The 18,763-nt window shown below is 38.7% G+C and overlaps 2 protein-coding genes across 8 annotated transcripts; one reads left to right on the top strand and one right to left on the bottom strand.

Annotated features, from left to right (window-relative positions):
- Positions 1 to 337: 337 nt before the first annotated feature.
- Positions 338 to 17,663, bottom strand: borcs6 (BLOC-1 related complex subunit 6). 7 transcript variants are annotated; one of them, XR_010013359.1, is made up of 7 exons: positions 16,262 to 16,347; positions 15,119 to 15,594; positions 14,041 to 14,518; positions 13,681 to 13,841; positions 12,313 to 12,396; positions 11,938 to 12,212; positions 338 to 394 (listed from the first exon to the last, which is right to left on the bottom strand). XR_010013359.1 is itself a non-coding variant. In XM_062999073.1 (7 exons), exons 3-7 carry the CDS (start codon positions 15,584 to 15,586, stop codon positions 12,087 to 12,089), a joined length of 1,317 nt encoding a protein of 438 aa, XP_062855143.1. In that variant the 5' UTR covers positions 15,587 to 15,594; positions 16,361 to 16,445; positions 17,616 to 17,658; the 3' UTR covers positions 11,334 to 12,086. The 7 variants fall into 7 exon arrangements, 5 of the variants coding, with proteins under 5 accessions (XP_062855143.1, XP_062855142.1, XP_062855144.1 ...); XR_010013360.1 differs by lacking the exon at positions 338 to 394 and adding an exon at positions 7,677 to 7,976; XM_062999073.1 differs by lacking the exons at positions 338 to 394; positions 16,262 to 16,347 and adding exons at positions 16,361 to 16,445; positions 17,616 to 17,658 and having other exon boundaries at positions 11,334 to 12,212.
- si:dkey-72l14.3 (Glyco_hydro_56 domain-containing protein) lies at positions 5,461 to 8,290 on the top strand. The gene is made up of 4 exons (XM_062998751.1): positions 5,461 to 5,949; positions 6,764 to 7,147; positions 7,386 to 7,475; positions 7,701 to 8,290. The coding sequence occupies exons 1-4, from the start codon at positions 5,461 to 5,463 to the stop codon at positions 8,238 to 8,240; spliced, it is 1,503 nt and encodes a 500-aa protein (XP_062854821.1). The 3' UTR covers positions 8,241 to 8,290.
- Positions 17,664 to 18,763: the final 1,100 nt, after the last annotated feature.

Genomic DNA, 18,763 nt, shown 5'->3' with positions numbered 1-18,763 from the left:
CTGGGGTGTCAGTCAGTACGGGTCCAATCTGCCCTCACATAAGTCAGAGATGTGAAACCGCACGTCCATCACCCGCACTATGCCACACACACATAAACAATCCAGGTGACCACATCCTGTATTCATGCATAATGCTACATTACTGAGGGTTCTTACACACAATGAAACACAAGCTAACCACTCCACAATTTAAAGTATGAACACAACACACAACACACACAGTGTTTCCTAATGGCATGTGGGCAAGGCTCACTAAGCTGTTTCCATGACGACAAGACAGGAAGAGCAGGCATCACCTCAGATGCCTTATCAATTCTATTTCTATTTAAAGTTGATTTATTCCTCTTCAGTAACCGCGTCATCCTGAACAGTGTCTTGGTGGGTCCAAGACTATCTGAAAACAAAACGTACAAGAAACAGGTAGCACACCCAAAATAGGGAAAGTACACTCATCCATTTTCCTTGCACCTGGAGACAATTTTAGCATAGCCTATGAAAAAATTGACTGTATGATTGGACCACATACAGTATGTTCTTTTAGCATAGCCTATGGCTAAAATTGACTGTATGATTGGACCACATACAGTATGTTCTAAAAACCTAAAAACATGTTAAATATGCACATACAGAAACGTAGCATACCCAAAATAGGGAAAGTACACTCATCCATTTTCCTTGCACCTGGAGACAATTTTAGCATAGCCTATGACTAAAATTGACTGTATGATTATCTGACTGATGTGAGGGCAGATTGGACCCGTACTGACTGACACCTCAGATAAGAGGAACATACTGCCATGTTTTTGATGCTGGAACAATATTAACATGCGTAGAGGAGACCCACATGAACAGGAAGAAACTATGGCATGTATTAAAAAGGGATCATGGTGCTGTGTGGCCTGCGCAATACCAACTGTTCCACCCTGTAGATGGTTTGCATTTATAAATACAATGCAAAATACATGTATTTGTTGCAGCCCAAACACAAAAATATTAGATCATGTAATTGAGCTTACAGTTAAGTTTAAAAGATTGTACACACTTGTATTGTAAGGTTAAAGGAAAACAAAAACTGTAATGAGGAAATTCGTCCAAGAACCGCTTAAAACAGATCTGTTCTATAGTAGAACATTATTCAGCATAACATTATTTACAGTCGAGTGAGCTTTACATAGTTGTACATGGGTACAAAGAAGTCACCAGCTTGATTATCTTATTTATTATTTATTAGGATTTTAATGCCATGTTTTACACACTTTGGTTACATTCATGACAGGACAGGTAATTACTGGTCACACAAGATTTATTAGTTCAAGAATTTAATGTCAAACACAGTCAAGAACAATTTCTCCAATTCACCTCACTTGCATGTTTTTGAACTGTGGGAGGAAACCGGAGCTCCCAGAGGAAACCCACACGGACACAGCTGTAGTTGATTAAAATCCCTAATGAAAATGAGGAACCTGTGCCACAAACTTAAATGACATTATAAAACTTTGTGTGGCACCAAATTACAATCTACGTTTCTGTATGTGCATATTTAACATGTTTTTAGGTTTTTAGAACATACTGTATGTGGTCCAATCATACAGTCACAGAAAAAGAAAAGTTGCAGAAATTATTAAAATCCAGAAACTGCCATGACACACATGTTCCTTACAAGTGTATGTTAAGGTTTTACTTCTACAAGAAGTGTTGTAAATGTAAGATTTAACTCTTTTTTTGTAGTTTGCATCACAATATTTTTCAGTAATCATTTGTTCTGCAGTGATATAAAGTACAAAAATGCAGCTATTTTTAGCAAGATGAGTTATTATTAACGCTTCTAATGATAGTTTGCCTAGATCAAGCTATTGAGGTTCCTCTAAAGGAAAAATCTGAAGAATTTTTTAGGATGCAAGACTGAACATTTTTTCCTACAGCATATGTTTGAGGACAAAAAAATGTCCTCTGACAATACTCATCATGATGTACAGAGTCATTTACATCATGATGTGTTTTTTTTTTTGTTTAAACTTAGACTTGGTAAAATAGATCTAACTGTTGTGCAAGTGACTTCTTAAAATGCAGGATTGTGGAGATGTAAAGCAAATCAAGATGACAGTAGATGGCAACAGATGGTGAAATGATGCGTGTAGAGAGAAACATGTAAATCAAAATGACATGTCTTTTTTAAAAAGAGATTCTGGGTAAATAAAGAGACAGAAATACAGTGATTTGAGCAAATACTGAAATGAAAAAGATTTGGAAGATACTCAAAATAATAAACTGTACACTATATTTTAAAGTATGTGGACCTTCGAATATCACATTGAAAACCACACTCATTATTGAGTTGGTCTTCGTTTGATAATTAACATTATTTAACAGACATTTTTATTCAAAGTGACTTACAGTTCTGACTTGATACAAGTCAAGAAATTCAGGGTTAAGGGCCTTGCTCAGGGGTCCAACAGTGGCAACTTGGCACTAGTCCAGTACCTTAACCACTTAGCCAACACTGCTTGAATTGCATGAATGTTTCTCTATTCTCCTAAAAGTTAATTACTGAGACTGGAAACAAATAGGGGCAATAAGTTCTGGCTTATCTAGGTTTTGGTTTATTTAGAGTTTTCCATACAAAACCTAGTAACTTTCTTTGTGCACAGGTACACTATATGGACAAAAGTATTTGGACACTCGACCATGAGTTTGTTGGACATCCCATTTTAAAAACAAACAAATTGTGCCAATTCAGTCAAAGAGCATTTGTATGGCTGGGCACTGATGTTGGTCAGGAAAGCCTCAATTAATATTTCAGTTCATTCAAAAGCTGTTCAGTGTGGTCAGGGCACTGTGCAGGACACTGGAGTTTCTTTAAACCAAGCTTTTCTTCATGTCTTTATATACCTTGCTCTGTGCACAGGGGCACAGTCATGCTGGAACAGGAAAGGGCCTTCCCTAATTTGTTGCTGCAGGTTGGAAGCATATAGTTTCCTTTATACAACTGATTTATTACATTTATTTATTACATGATTTTTACATTCAAAAATTCGAATACTTTGGTCCAAACTGTTGGCACATAGTTGCAAAGCTGGAACTATGTTTTAGCACTTTAGTGCTCATGTTCCTCATTGGCATGTGTGCAGCGTCTATGCAACAAAAATCCAATCAAATTGTGAACTGTTGGTTACATGTATTTATGTTACATTGTGTTTTAATAGAAACAGATGTATGTTTATGTGTTGCCAGCTGACAGATTATCGGATTATGTTCAGGCAGGTCATGTGACATGCCGTGACCCTGCTTATAGCCAGATTACACTGGTGTAAACTTCCTTCCAGCTTTCCATATGTGAGCTACACACGCCTTTCTTGAGGTCAAGTTTAGTTTTCTTACCTCTGAAAGATTGGCACAGCTAGAAACACCTAGATACAAAGTTTCTTCGATTCAAAACCTCTTTGGCAAACACTTTTGTTTGAGCTCAGGCCGTAGAGATGCTCTAAGACTGAGGTAAGCTTGACCTTTCACCAAATGTTGTTATTCTCTGTTTACCTCCCTACAGCTACTATTAAATATGAAATTCATGGTGCACAGATTTAAACGTGTAAAAGTCATCCTGCAATGAAAATGAAGAATTTTTAATATATTAAGGAGTTATGACTTCATGTGACAGAAAAAACACTGTTTTTTTAACGTGCACTGTGTACAAAAGAAATTCTTCAGTTATTCTTTCAACCGTAAAAGAAAAGGTCCTTTTCTACACTGTTACCACAAAACTGAAAAAAATTTATTTCATTTATTTTACATACATCTGTTAGCAATTGGTGTTGCTGAAGGATCTATATACAGATAAGCAGCAATTTCAAACCATGATCCACATTTATTTACATTCCTCGTTTATGTATATTTACAGCTAGATCTGTGAAAATAAGAGAACAAATTTCTTTAAGTTACTTCTTTTTTTGACAATTTTTGTATTTTCAGACCGCTGTAATCTGACATAGTCAAAAAATTCGCATTTGAGTCACATTTAGCCAGGCCTCAGTGTTGATTAACCGATCTTTCAAATGTCAAAACCACTTAATATGGATGTACTTAATCCCACTTCGAAAGAAAGAGAGAGAAAGAAATTAAGAAAGGAGTGGATTTGTTTCATACCTAAACCTCTTAAAGCCTTTTTTCTCTCTTTTCTATTTTCAGCTCGCTGTCTGAAACCATGAAACATTGTTAAATTTGGCGCACAGGATTGATCCTCTGTTTTTTACGCTGAAGTAAGTCTGTTGTTATGCTTACGTATGCATGTGGGACTAAATCCTCTGGGAAAGCAGTTTTTGAGCCAAGACCTTCATGTGGCAGTAGAATTTATGATCCATATGTAAATTGTAAAATAGAAAGATTTTGGATTTAGGCTAAACTTTGTCTCTGTGAGCCAGGCTGTCCAGTACTGCATTGTGCATTCGTTGATACTTTACTTTTCTGCCATAAAGATATAATTTTACTCCTAAAACATAACATTTTTAAATGTTTGGACCCGTCGACAGGAACAATTTTATAATATTTTTGTATTAAACGTTATTTCTGGAAAAGTAAATGTCACATATGGACACATATAGGCATACAGACAGATTTTAAAGCTTAGCATCTGTTTTCATTCTATGTCAATTTAACTCAATTTCATGAACACTTTTCAATCGTTACACTTAATCAATAAAGTGCTTAGGATAAAAGTGTATATCTTATCAAAGATTTCCTCATAATCTTCAACATTTCATTCAGACTTTTACTGGTAAGTTAAGGGAAACTTGCCCACTATTTGGGTGATTGCTAGTTAGCTATCACTGCTAACCATAACTGATATCAGAAGCAAGTACTGCTGTCTGACTCATTACCTTAAGAGCTTAATCTGCAGGTTAAATGTTATTAAATGATTTATTACAAATGTGGATACTTGATTTGCTCCCTATTTAAAAAATGGCCTCTCTGACAGACTTTGAATATCAATAGTAGTAAACAAATGCTGTATAGTCAAACGTCTCCCATGTGGTACATGGCTGCCCTCTGTTGTTGGATTGTGTACCAACTACAATAAGCAAGGACAGATGACTAAGTAAATACCTGTAGCTCTAAGCATGGACAACACTGGTTATTCTAATTAGACTACCAACTAACAAAATTTATCTGCCTCCTTCTTTCTTCCTATCATTGCATGACTAAACTTGTTTTTCAGATCTTTGTGATCTGTATTTTTATAAATTCCCAATCCCAAACTGACCAAAGAAATAAAAGATTGGGGTCATCTTGGTAAAATGACTTGCAAAAAAAAGTTCTTTCTAAAAAATCCAACAATATTTAAAGAAATTGGACCAAAATTAGGTTCCCAATATGAAATTAATATGAGTCTCTTTGTCTCAGGTGGAGATGGTGAGAAATGATAGAAAAGTGGGGATCAAGACCTAGAGACACTTCTTAATCATCTCTATGGATAAAATACCTCTATTTCCTCTCCACATTTTTCTCATTCTCTTCTGTCCTTGTCTCACTGGGCCGGCACAGTCTCCTCTCCTGCCTAGTCAGCCCTTCATGATCATGTGGGCCGTACCAAACAAAAACTGTTTGGGTCGTCCGGACCCGGCGGCCTTCGGAATGGAGTGGGAGGGCCGAGTGGCCGAGTTTTACGAAGACTCATTGGGACTTTACCCTTATTTTAGCGAAGCGGGTCAACCTGTGAATGGAGGTCTGCCTCAGCACACCAGCCTGGAGCACCACCTGCAGAAGGTGGAAGGGGACCTGGCGATGACTTTGCCCCAGGGTGTGGCACCAGGCCTGGGAGTGGTGAGGTGGGAGAAGTGGCAGCCCCAGTGGAGCAGGAACAGGGGGAAACAGAGGAGGTTTTTGGAGGCGTCAAGAGCTCTGCTTCGTGGATTTTTTCCCGATTGGAATGCAGAGGAGGTGGAGAAATGGGCTCAGGTAAAACTGTCTTAAAAATATCCTCTCTTTGAAGAGCAACATTTTTCTAAGCTACTATTTAGACTTCATAGCTGTTAATCAGACTTAATCCAGGTCATGTATTGTGTAAGTTTAACAGACCCACTCACCAAGATGTGAATGGTGATGTCTGTTTCATTATAATTGTGCAGGGAAGGGTCAGGATTACATTAAATGTTGTCTTTGCAGTAGACATGTTGAATACTACGGACATGATCAAGCAAAAGGACTTGAGTGACATCGATAAGGGCCAAATAGTTATGACCAGACAACTAGGTTGAAGTATTTCTAACAGTGGTCTATGGGAAAGACATCCAACAAACCCCCAACAGGTTGTTAGGTGGCCAAGATTTATTTATGCCAGAGGACATAATGGCCAGGACTACTGTGGCTCAAATAGCAGATGATTTTAAGTGCTTCACAACACAGTGCATCAAATCCCTTTTTCTATAGTGCTAATTGGTCACAGACCAGTCAGTGCCCATGCTAACTCCTGCCACCCCTCGAAAGAACAAATGCATAGAACTGGACATTGCAGCATTGGTCAAGTAACAGATCTTGTTTTTCCAAGATCATGTTGATGGCAAGGCACATGTGCATTCTTTACCAACAGAGGAGATAGCACCAGGATGGACTGCAGGATGATCCAGGTCACAAAGTCCAGAAATTTAATGACATAGCGGTAATTTGACAGCATATTAAATAGGTGGTTGATGTTTTGGCTCATTTGTGTATATTTTAACCAATTTACATTACACATACAATAAAAGTGGTCTAATAACTGGTTCTCTGCTAGATGGACTTTGAAGCAGCAGCCCAGTCCATCCTAGTAGAGACCCTGAGAGAGCTGAAGAGACTCCGGCCACAGATATTGTGGGGTGTGGCTCCGTACCCAAGCTGCTACAACACTGATCCAACCCAGAAGCCACTAGCCAATTACACAGGCCGATGCCCAGCTGCGGAAATGTCACTGAACGATGAACTCATATGGCTATGGAAGCAAAGTAACGCTCTCTACCCTATAATCACATTGGAGAAATTCAGTGATGGAACTAAGGGGGCATCCAATCAGATCAGAGAGGCGTTAAGATTGGCAGCTCTTGCAGGGACCAACTTTGATCTTCCAGTCTTCCCACTGGTCAAGAGTACGTACACCTCCTCCAGTACCTTTCTGACTGAGGTAATGATTTCATACACAGTGTTAAAAAGCACAAATAGAATTTTACAGTTCAAGTCAAAAGATTACAAACATTACACATTATAAACATGTTCACTATATGGGCAGAAGTGTGTGGATACCTCTTCTGATTAAAGAATACAGGTGTTTTAGCCACACCCAGTGCAAACAGGTGTATAAAATTAAATACTTCAAACAATTTTGTATTAACTGTGTGTGTATTTACGTCCGTGTGCATCAGGCTGACCTGGTGAATACTGTGGGACAGAGTGCTGCTTTGGGTGCATCAGGTGCCATTATTTGGGAAAGATTCCTTTCTACCAAAACACAGGTATCTATCCTTCACATCCCTCAGATCCATCTATATGATCTAAAGTATGCGGACACCTGACCATGAGCTTGTGAGACAGTAACATGGTCATTATTATAAAGCCCCACCCACCTTTCTAGCTTAAACAGCCTCCACTATAAAACACAACATTTTGAAGTGTACCTGTGCATTACACAAAATTTAAAACTCATATGTTGTACGTATGTGCATCTTTATTTTCACCAGAGGACTTGCTCCGAGCTCAGCTCCTATGTGCGACAGGTCCTTGGCCCCTATGCTGTCAACGTAACCACTGCGGCACGTCTCTGCAGCAAGTCCCTCTGCCAGGGCCGTGGCCGCTGTGTACGCAAGAAACCTGAAGACCTGGTCTACCTTCACCTTCCTCATCCGCAGTTTCTGCTTGTGCGGCAGGGTGCAGAAGGCATCTGGGCAATGGGCAAACTTCCTCCCGGCTACCTGGAAGTATGGAGGCGAGACTTTCGCTGCCAGTGGTTTGAAGCGCTAGAGGGAACAGCAGCTGATCAACAGTCACAGACAACAATAAAGCCAACTAATGACATTCTAGGTGAGAGGACATTAGTTCAAACTGAACGGACAACTGTTCAAACCCGAGGAACAGCTGGTCGAAGTGAAGGTCCTGCCATAGTAGCTGCCATGATGCCCGATGAACAAAAAACAACAGTTAGTGGGCACTCTGCCAACTATGTGCCCAGCCTACTGTTTTGTGTTCTGTTATTCATCAGCCTCACAAACTCCAACTTCTAAATCTGATCTCAGAACAGAAGGGAATTGTAAGAGAACCTAATCAGGTCTTTGTGTGTGATTTATTTACTGTTCATTAAATTATGATACACATTAAAATAATATTTTAGTAAAAATGTACTTACTTTAATAAATTAATATTCAAACAATATTTGATATGAAACAACCTGGGTTAACACTAAATATACTTCATGGGCAGCAAGTTTACAATGTTAAGGTACAGTACGATAGAAAACGATTATGGCCCTCCTGACCCCACTTTATCAGAATATTTCATTCATTCATTCGTTCGTTCATTCATTGTTTAATGTACCACTGCTTTATCTTATTTAGGGTCACAGTGGATACAATTCACTGGGTGAAAGGCAGGAAACACTCTGGACAGGTCACCAGTTATCACATGGTACACACACACACACACACACACTCATACCTAAGGGGACTTTTAGTATTTCTAATTAACCTGACTGCTCGTCTTTGGACTGTGAAAGGAAACCCGAGCACCAGGAGAAAACCCACACAGACAAGGGGAGAACATGCTAACTCCACACAGAAAAGACTAAGACCACCACTCCACCTGGGATTCAAACCCAGGACCTTCTTGCTGTGAGGCGACAGTGCTACCCACAGTCACCGTGCCGACCAATTTTCTAAATTAACAAATACATAAATTCCACCAGGAAACACTGGGGACAAGTCAGGAATACCCTGTACAGGGCGCTAATCCATTGAAAGGCTTCAGCCATTCCCTCCTCAGACAACACCAGTCATGTCTGTATAGATGCCTGGTCAGTTGAGAACATCTCTTCACTACTCATTTTATTTTAATGACTTATAATAATGACCACATACTTTTTTTTTAATTTAGTGTATAATAAATAGCAAAAGGAAAAGTAGGTGAATGCTTGTTTCTCCTCACTGTATGTTGTGTAGATTGGGAAATGAAATATAGTAAACATGCACACAAGAAGCTACGACGTGTTTAGCTGCAGATTCCCTCAGCTGCAACTCATTTGATTATCTGATAATAGTCATGAGGAAAAACAGGATACACAAGTTAAAGAATAAACAAGTTCTAGTATGATTTCTAAAAGACAAAACTGTCCATTATGCATGTAAATGCTCAATCTCCTTCTCCCTCATGAAACACACACTAATGCTTCGCTGGGAAACATGTAGATGTTATGTTGACAAGCATCATCAGATTTGCTGGATGTTGCAGTCAGCCAGCTCCCTCAGCTCTATCGGTCCATCTGTCCAAACTAACCTCTAATCTGATGTTTAGTCTGATGTCTTAGCGCTAATCTGGGACAGAGATACTCATCCAGTCATGTTTACTGCAGATCTCAGCCATCTGCTACACCAGAGAACATGAACCATGCTAAACAATGAACATGGTATAAAGCATGTGGTATAAAGCATTTTCATTTTCTAAAAGAAACATCCAACCTGTCTTGGTCAACAGTTCACATTGAGCCCCCTAATACCAAGTGAGTGCGCAGTTTAAATGCCACGAATTAGAGTTTTTTCATGTCTGCACCATGTATGGTGTGCAATCACATCAACGTTGAGAAAGCTTTCTAAGAAAGGTTTTCGACATCTTGCTGAATCTTGCCGAATTCAGGCTGTTGTTTACAAAACATTTTATAACATACATATTATAAGATTTTCCTAATAAAGTGGACAGTAAAGTATAATTAAATATATGAATGGTATAACAATCTATGCTGTGCACACAGGATGGTGTCCTTATGTTTTTTTTAAAACATCTGCAATATTTCTTACATTTACTTTGCCTTTTGTTTCATTGCACAGTATGAACCCAAGATATTTCATGCTTTGTCTGCTCAACTTCATTTCATGTGAAAACAGTCTGGATGGTCCTTTTCATGTTTGGTTCAGAACACACAGCATCCATTTCTTCTATTTAAAAAAAAAAAAAAAAAAAAAAAAAAAAAAAAAAAAAAAAAAAGATATATATATATATATATATAGATCTAAAACACTGATTTGTCTGACCACAAATGTGACAATGACATTCCCGTACTGTTGGATACCTTTGACGTGTTTGCAGGAAGAATAAGACATGATAAAATCTAAAACACTTTATTGCTTGGTATCCTTGGTGCCAAACATCTTAAGTGTTGTGAGAAGAATGAGCAACATTACAAAGTGGTAAATGCTTTACCGTCCCAACTTTTTTTTTGAATGTGTTGCAGGCCTGAACTGAAATGTAGGAATGGATGTATAATAAAAAAATGAAATGGAGGTGAGCAGACAAAACATGAAATATCTTGTATATCTGTCTACAGTGAAGTAAAAGTCAAAGTAAATTCTGCACTTTTAAATTTGCATTTTTATACTGTCCCAACTTTTTCTAATTTGAGGTTATATATGTACCCTCGAGACATCTTTGTGGTCCGGCAACTCTTTGGTGAAACGGTCCTAAATTCATCATGTGTGGTCTAAACTCACCAAGCATCATTGGTTGCATTACATCACACCCACTGCAAAATATGGTGGTGGCAGCATTGTGGAATAAAGATGCTTTATATCGGCTGGGATCGGCATCTGGTGTTGAATTGAAACGAAAGAAAGGCAAACTGCACAGTGAATGAAAAGTACACCTCAATTAGGAAATAAGCTGTTGTTAAGTTTATGCTGTTTAATCAATTTGTTGTACTGAATAACTGAAACAATATTCTTTGTCCAAAAATTGCCTAAAAATAAGTTTTTACTGAATTCATTGATTATTGGGGTTTTTTTTTTTCCATTGTCATAATCTGGCTAAATCTTGTACTCTGGCAGCCCAGGATAATACACAGATTCTTAGACAAAAAAGCCTCTTTGAAGCTGCTGACAACACTGTTATACCAGCAAGCGGTGAATTTTTAAAAGCCCCAACACATACCGAGACTCACACTATTCTCACTGTATTCCTCAGCTGCTTGTTCAGTGCCTCCATACATGGCCAATTGTGTCTGTCTGTTTTCCAGATTCCAGCAGCTTCTAATACCTGCCAGACCTGTTTATTGGTTACAACCTGGAGAAACATTTCACTATAAATAAGTCACAACCAATTAAGGGAAAACGTAATTATGGATCATTCGAATAAATTTATTACATTGCGTTCTTTAAAACATACACAGATATCAGAAATCTTTTTAAGAAGCTGACAGAGTTGGAGAAGGGTTTGGCAATCGGGGTCAGCACCGCATTCCTTTTTTTTTTTTCAAATGACACTCATCATGACCGTTACCATAGCAACAAAAGATCCACAGTTCTCCTGATGATTAATAGGTCATACGTGTTACAACAGATCAGTGGTTACTGTGGAAACGAGGGATACATAGCATCCAATCTACAGGCAAAAACCCCCAGGAGGAACGTATTTAAACACAGAATGGCTTCTAGTTTCTGTCTCCGTTTCCATAGGGTTTAACAGTTCAACACATGTCCCCTAAATGGAGGCCTTTGATAGTTACACACATGTACAAACGCACACATAAATAGTACAGTCCCACTATCGTTCATTCATTCATTCACTCAGACAGAGAGAGAGTAAGTAAGAAAAAGAAAGTGAGCGCCTTCTTCTGGTTGTGAGTGGCTGGACGGTGTAATCAGTTTCATTTTACTCTCCACTAACCAATAATCCTACAATGGGGGAGCCCCAACAGGAAGGATAAAGAAAAATCATTACCGTAAAGCTGCTATAAGGGAGAATCGCTCACAGAGCATTGCTAGGAAACAAGATCATTAGCAAAGCGATTCGGTTGCATTATAATCAGCAGAGGGCATTGCAGCCATTGCAGAGCATCTCCTGAAGAGTGCACTCATGAGCACAGCTTATCACTTGTATATGGCCTCCAGAGCATCCAGTGTGCGCTTGATGTCTCTGATCTGAGCCGCCAGTGTCTGTATGGGCTGCATGGAACGATCCAGTTCCTCACACCTCGCCATCAATGTGTACATTCCCTACGCACACACACACACACACAGTATAGCGTATGACGATATTTAAACTAAAATGCCTACAAGGGAAATAAACACAATAGCAATCAAGATTTCTACGTACCTTTATGCTCATATCTACCGACTCTCCCAAACTGTCAACAGAGTCTCTATATGTCTGAATATAACCCACACTCAGAGCAGTCATCTAAAACACACAGTGAAAGAGACAAAGAGAGAAAAACAGAGAGATGAGAATACTCTAGGACTAAATAATGGCAACAGCAAGGTTTATCCAATCTAGTTAGCTGATCAAACAAAGGCTTCACAATGACTATAAACAAATCTACAGCAACAGACTGCTAAACAATGTGCAACTGGACAGAATGTCACTCACAAACCAACTTTACACTGCCTGGGTTTTGGAAGTTTCTGGCTTTGAGCCAAGCTAAACAAGAAAACAATTTGTCTGAGTTATTCTGGTAGATCTGATGGTTATTGCAGGAGTTGTCACGATACTGAAAAAGTTAATTTTTGCTTAATTCAAATGAGAGTGGTGTGGCTCTGGAGTTTCCAGACTGACTGACAAAAAACAAAAACATTTTACCTTATAACTGTTTTGTGAGCTAAAAGCAGCAATGTGAAACTAAGACATCTGTAAACCTCTACCATGCTTGACCATACGGACCTTGTTTTCTTCCTTTGAAGGTGGTCTCATTTATTTATGTAAACTATACAATTATGCGCTGTACAAATTAAGCAAAAATTAAAGGAGCATCACAAGAATTAAATCCAATTATTCATAACAATTATAACAGCAGTGCCAATCATTTTGTCCAGTCCATTTCTAAAGTTCTGAGAGGAATTATATTAGATTACTTTGTTCCGATGCAAACAAAATAAACAATTAATACTGAAGTAATTTAAGTAATTTGTGATTACAACAATTTCTGGTGTGGCATTTTTTTTAAAGAAGTGATGCCAATACTTTTGGCCATAACTGTTTTAAAAAAACAGCTCTAAAGCCTAAATGTTTTAAATGTGTATGAATGTAAATGATACAAATGACTGTCAAAAGCTTACTGGATGTAAAATAAATTTCGTCCACCAATAGCAGTGTGTTATTTAATGTTAACAGGTTGCATACCTGAAAAAGAATGAACTGGAACATCAGTTGTTAGTTGGACTACAAATGTTAACTGATGCCTAACAAGGTGAAACTGGCAGTGACTAATTTCTGACTAAAAAAACTGACAGAAAATAGGTTATGTTTTTCAACTGGCATATTTCAACTAGTGATTGAGGGGGTGGGATCTTTTTTACAGTACAAGTAACAGGCTAAAATAATTAGTAACCCATCCTTAATCCATTAATTCATCTGTTTTACCACTGCTTTATCCTGTGTTGACTTTATTGACCTGTGTCTTTGCTTTAGAAGGCGTATATAAAAAACATTTCAGTGTTTGGATTATGAGAGTGTGTGAGCGCTTACGTTCTGGATGGTTCCATTAAGGCTGCGGAGCATCACCTCCACACTGTTTGCAACCTCCTGTGTGTGTTTGTGCAGGTCCAGAAGCACTGAGGAGTCTATGGGCGGGATATCAGCGGGCCGGCGCAACGAACCACGACCTCGTGCTGGGCTTGAGCAGTTTGCTGCACACAACATGAACAAATTAAATCAGTGGATGAGTAGAACCTAGTTCTGGGTAAGTCTTTTAAAAAGAAACTTCACAAGAAACTAGAGCAGTGACGGGATGACACTGGACACTTGATCACAATTGGTCAGTAGAAATACCAGCAAAGTACATACAGAAATGCTACTTTGCAAAAAATGTCTCAGATGCACACTTACAGTCAGTATCTCGTGAGCTCATTTTGATTTTCTGCTCCAGATTCTCGGTAATGAAGTTGGTAAGATCACCATCGTGGCTCACAGTGCCCTCTAGTTCAAGTGCACTGGAAATGGTGGCCCTGCGGCCCTCAGCTTGTCCGCCTCTGCCTGCCGCGGTCCGGGAGCCACCCCCGCATGCATTGCTGATGCCATCCAGACTTTTACTGTCCTGCATTCCGCGTACCACCCGCTCCCGGAGAGGGGCTGACCTCACTCGGACCTCTGCCATCACATGAGCCGGCCGAGGTAGATCGTCAGGGTCAGGGAGCACAGAAGAGGCTGAATCAGGAAGAGGGGCAGGGACCAGAGGTGGGGTCTGCTCAGGGGGAGTGGAAGCACCTGAATGGCTTTCATCTTGGGAGGCTGAATTGGAGGTTGGTGGTTCTATGGGTGGGGTTTGTGATGTGGTAGAGTTTTCTCCATTTGTTTCTTTAATCTGCTGAGAAGAAAACATAATATATACACCATTGCACTATTTAGACATGCTATTGTTAATTCAATAAAAAAAAACATATTGACTAACAGCTGCCAACTTGGGAGAACAAACATAAATGTCATTGCACCCATGTGAAGTCGGGTGTTGCTTCTTTTCTGCAGCTCATGTGACATTGTTGGGGAGATGAATGCACATAAAGGAGGATTCTAACTAAGACCTCCACTCCTGACTGAGGAGAGCGGAAACTAACACACACCCCCTCTGACACGTGTGCAGAAGCCGATTTCACCTGCATGAAGTGAGCTCATATGATGCTCACTACCACGTAGATAAAGTTCCACACTGAATTCCATTATCCCCCGTCTCTGTGCAGGAGCCATTGATCAGCCAGCAGAGGTCATAATTGCATCAGTTATGAGGAATTAACTTCTGCATCCCCCACCCCAGCTCTATACTTTATGAACTACAAAACTGCCCAGCATGTGTCTTTTAAAGGGTAGTTCTATTTGACATGATGTGATGTATTAGCATGCTGATTTAGGGATAGGGATAGACGACCCTGATAGGGATTGATGACCCTGACAGACAATATGATATTCTTACCTGCACAGAAACATCTGCACAATAATCCTTGCTCACTTTCACCTCAGCATCATGACTTCCATCAGTCTGCTTTTTGACCTCCGTCTCCTCTGTTCCCATCCACTCATGTGTGTGTGCCGTGTTAGCCATGTCCATATAGGTGATGTTTTCGGCCACTGGTTGAGTGTGAACTGAGTGTGAACTGTCATTAAGTACCGGCGTGTCTGTGTGTGTGGATGCTTCATCACTAGTGTGTGGTTCTGAGTTTGTGTATTTTGGCCTGCACGTTGAATTCATGTTGTGTGGTGGGGATGTGTCAGTATTACAAACTCCTTCACGTTCTTCTTCCTCCAAGCAAGTCACTTCATCTCCACATGTCTGCACCTGGGAGCTAGAGGCATGAGTGGCCATTCCATTGCAAGTATCTGAAGTGTCCTTGCCATTGGTCGCCTCATGAACATCTTGGCCAATCCCAGAGGAGTGGCTCATCCCTCAATCTGCAACAAAAGAAGCGTTATCAGTCTCAAACATCATAAACTCTTTATCTCTTACACGAGTCTACTGTTGTTGGTCCACATTGTCATCATTACTTCCTTGATATCATGTTCAGAACAAAAAAAAAATAATAAAAAAAATTCTTATCTCAACCATTTTCAAAACATAAAAAGCAAAACAAGCAAGCTTTTGTCTAGTTGTAGGTTTGAGATAAAACACTGACAGTTCTGCATGTATTTGCTAGACCCACCTCAAACCTGGCCAGGATAAGGCGGTGATAAAACAAACAAATAAATACATGAATGATCTTTTAAACAGCTTTTAAATTACCTTCCAGCTTAGATGGGACAACACTACACAATATAACCATTATACATTAGATGTGCAGCATGCCATCGTATATGTTCAGCTGGCTAGACATGTCCCACTGGTTGAACTGCTTTTATGCTATCAACAATGTAAATATATTTTGCTAATCATGAATGTAGAATCATATATATTCAATTTACATCCATACTGTATTAATAATGCCTTATGTTTTTTATGCTATAGCTATAAGGAACTTCAGTGTGCAAAGAACTGCCTAACAAATTACAAATTCATTACAAAAATAGTGATCATCATCAGAAACATCAGAAAATATTTGTATTCCCGATGTTTTTCTCTTACCACAAATGTGGATTTATTAATTCATCTGGTCTAATTGATGACGTTTTATTCTACTCTGCAATCTATCTGTATTTAATTCCAGAATTGTAACCTCCTCACTGCTGCATATCCCACCCCAGCCGAGGAGAAGTACAGACCGTCCACCAGCAGTCCAGATGGGCAGTCAACGATTGCTTCTTTTTACCTGCCAAATACGGAGTCTTACAGAGCAGTATCACATACAGAGACTCACACACTATCTTTGAATCAACCATTCATCATACAGATGCTTCAACCTGCCAGCAAAGACCACAAGTGCAGCAGAAGCAGCAACAAGTGATAACCAATAGGCAGATGATGTTCTGTACGAAACACTGCTATGGTTGGCAAATATTTAAATTGTTCATGGTAATCTTTCCTCTGCAATCCATTAATCATTAAATTCCTTCTCAGCTGAAGTTTTTAGCTGTTTGTAGACAACGCTTTTGTGTTCACTTCCACACAAAACAAATGTGTATAGATTTAAATAATGGCAAACAAACAAGTAAATGTGCACTTTGGATATTTAATGTTTTTTTGTTTATTCCTGCAGCAGATGCCTTAACTTTAAAAATGAACAAAACATGGAATTTAACCAGGCTTTGCATTCAAATGTGCTTTGCTATTGTGTTTATTTGTTTTGTTGATCCGCATCATTTTTAGTGGAATTATATGAAAAAATGAGGCGCTCAGATCGTTGTATCCAATTAACTGTACTGCTGATAGTCATGATATTCTCTGGAAGTGTATTGCAACGATATTGCGCTATTAATAATATACAATATATAAACCAACAAAGTAGTTCTATAAAGTGCCAGGAATTAAAGCACAATATCAATTTTATTGCGATTTACACTTACACTTTGTTGCAATCGCGGTATTTAGCTCAATATTTAGGTAGATTTAATGCTGGCCTCAGATCTGATTGAGGAACTAGATCATATGACGATATTAGCTAGCTAGCAAGCATTAGCCAGGATCATAATACTACTAATAGTACTAATAATACCAATTATTATTATATAAATAAAAAAAATCATTAACAGATAGAAGGCATTTTAACTAAACGTATAGCCAAGAAAAGTGACAGAACGAATTTAGCACATAGCAACATAAAGTGCGGCAGTGTTGTTGCACCAGTCAGCTGACGTTAGCATGTTAGCTAAACACTGACGGTTGTTGGCTACCGTTAGCAAAACAGAACTGAAATTGCTCTTTTAGTAAGTGTCAGTGAACAGCGCACGTTGTACAACTCTGAAATTTGGTATTGCTGTTAAATATTAGAAAATGAAACTTAAACTATGCGTTATGAGTCAAATATAATACAAATAATTACCTCTGAAGCGGTCTCCTCAGATTGAATGTTGCCAGGAAACTAAGTCCCCAGAAAGATTAGCCGGTAGAAACGGCAGCTAATGTAACTTTAGTTCCGCTTACTTTTACTATTTCAAGCAGTAATTGATTGTTTTGTTATTTACAAGATATTTACGTTTTTACACAGATGTTTAAAATGATTAAATACTTTTGTATTTACTAGAACATTGTAGAAATCATACAAAATTCATACTGAATACCCATTCAAATGAATATAACATATATGTTATATATAACCGTTTGGCCGTTTCAGACCTATCAGTTCTGTGCTAATAAGTGCCACTTTTAAACAAAAACGAATACAGTATGATTGCTAAATTATTTTAGAATCTCTAAATGAGTTTAAGCGAACTTAATTGCAATTACAATCAAATTTGCGATATTATCTTCCTGCCATAGGTGGCGACAACCACCAGCCAGTGTTTTCAAGCCTTTTTGTGTCTTGATTTAACACTCCAAATAAAGAACTCCATTTTTCTCAAACAAATGAGTGCAAACCAGACGACTAAAATGTCCTTGACATTTGCTGTTTTGATAAAGTATTAATTAATATTTATTAAGGTTAGCCGTCTTATCAACCAGATACTGTAAGAAAGTCTATATATTGTATTAAAATTACAATACATAACATGGGTGACCATATTTTGGTTTTTAAAAAAGAGGACACCTGGTTCGGGAAGGGAAGGTAAGGAAGGAAGGAAGGAAGGAAGGAAGGAAGGAAGGAAGGGGGGAGGGGGGGGGGGGTTATTTCATGTCGTTGGTGACACCATGGCAATGTGTATGGGGTAGAGGTTTAAATAGTTGACAAATGAGTCAATAACCATCCAGCTGTGTTACTGAACTTTAATAAATGTACAGCTGCTCTTTAACGAGGGCCTTTATGGTCAGATAATCTTATTCCTTCACATTCAGCGTTAAGCCCTAAACAATAATAACAACAAATTAAAAACCAGTTGTCACCTATAAATAGATACATTTCTTTGATGTATTGTACAGTCGTATCAGCCGACTTATTAGGAGTGTTTTTAACTTTAATTTGATTCACTTTAATTACTTGCTCCCATCAGTAGAAACCCAGCAGTAAGATGTGTCTTCTAGTGCTTGCTGAGC

The sequence above is a fragment of the Trichomycterus rosablanca genome, chromosome 7 (genome assembly GCF_030014385.1).
Source record: "Trichomycterus rosablanca isolate fTriRos1 chromosome 7, fTriRos1.hap1, whole genome shotgun sequence".
NCBI classification, from domain to species: Eukaryota; Metazoa; Chordata; class Actinopteri; order Siluriformes; family Trichomycteridae; genus Trichomycterus; species Trichomycterus rosablanca.
Note: the sequence above shows the minus strand (reverse complement) of the source record. Positions and strands in the feature narration are given on the sequence as shown.

Coding starts and splice junctions, on each gene's coding strand:
- si:dkey-72l14.3 (XM_062998751.1), top strand. CDS start 5,461: ATGGATAAAATACCTCTATTTCCTCTCCACATTTTTCTCATTCTCTTC. Junction 5,950..6,763: donor AGGTGGAGAAATGGGCTCAG/GTAAAACTGTCT, acceptor GTTCTCTGCTAG/ATGGACTTTGAAGCAGCAGC. Junction 7,476..7,700: donor TCCTTTCTACCAAAACACAG/GTATCTATCCTT, acceptor TATTTTCACCAG/AGGACTTGCTCCGAGCTCAG.
- borcs6 (XM_062999072.1), bottom strand. CDS start 15,586: ATGAGCCACTCCTCTGGGATTGGCCAAGATGTTCATGAGGCGACCAAT. Junction 14,519..15,118: donor GTGCAGATGTTTCTGTGCAG/GTAAGAATATCA, acceptor TTTTCTTCTCAG/CAGATTAAAGAAACAAATGG. Junction 12,213..12,312: donor CGGTAGATATGAGCATAAAG/GTACGTAGAAAT, acceptor GTGTGTGCGTAG/GGAATGTACACATTGATGGC.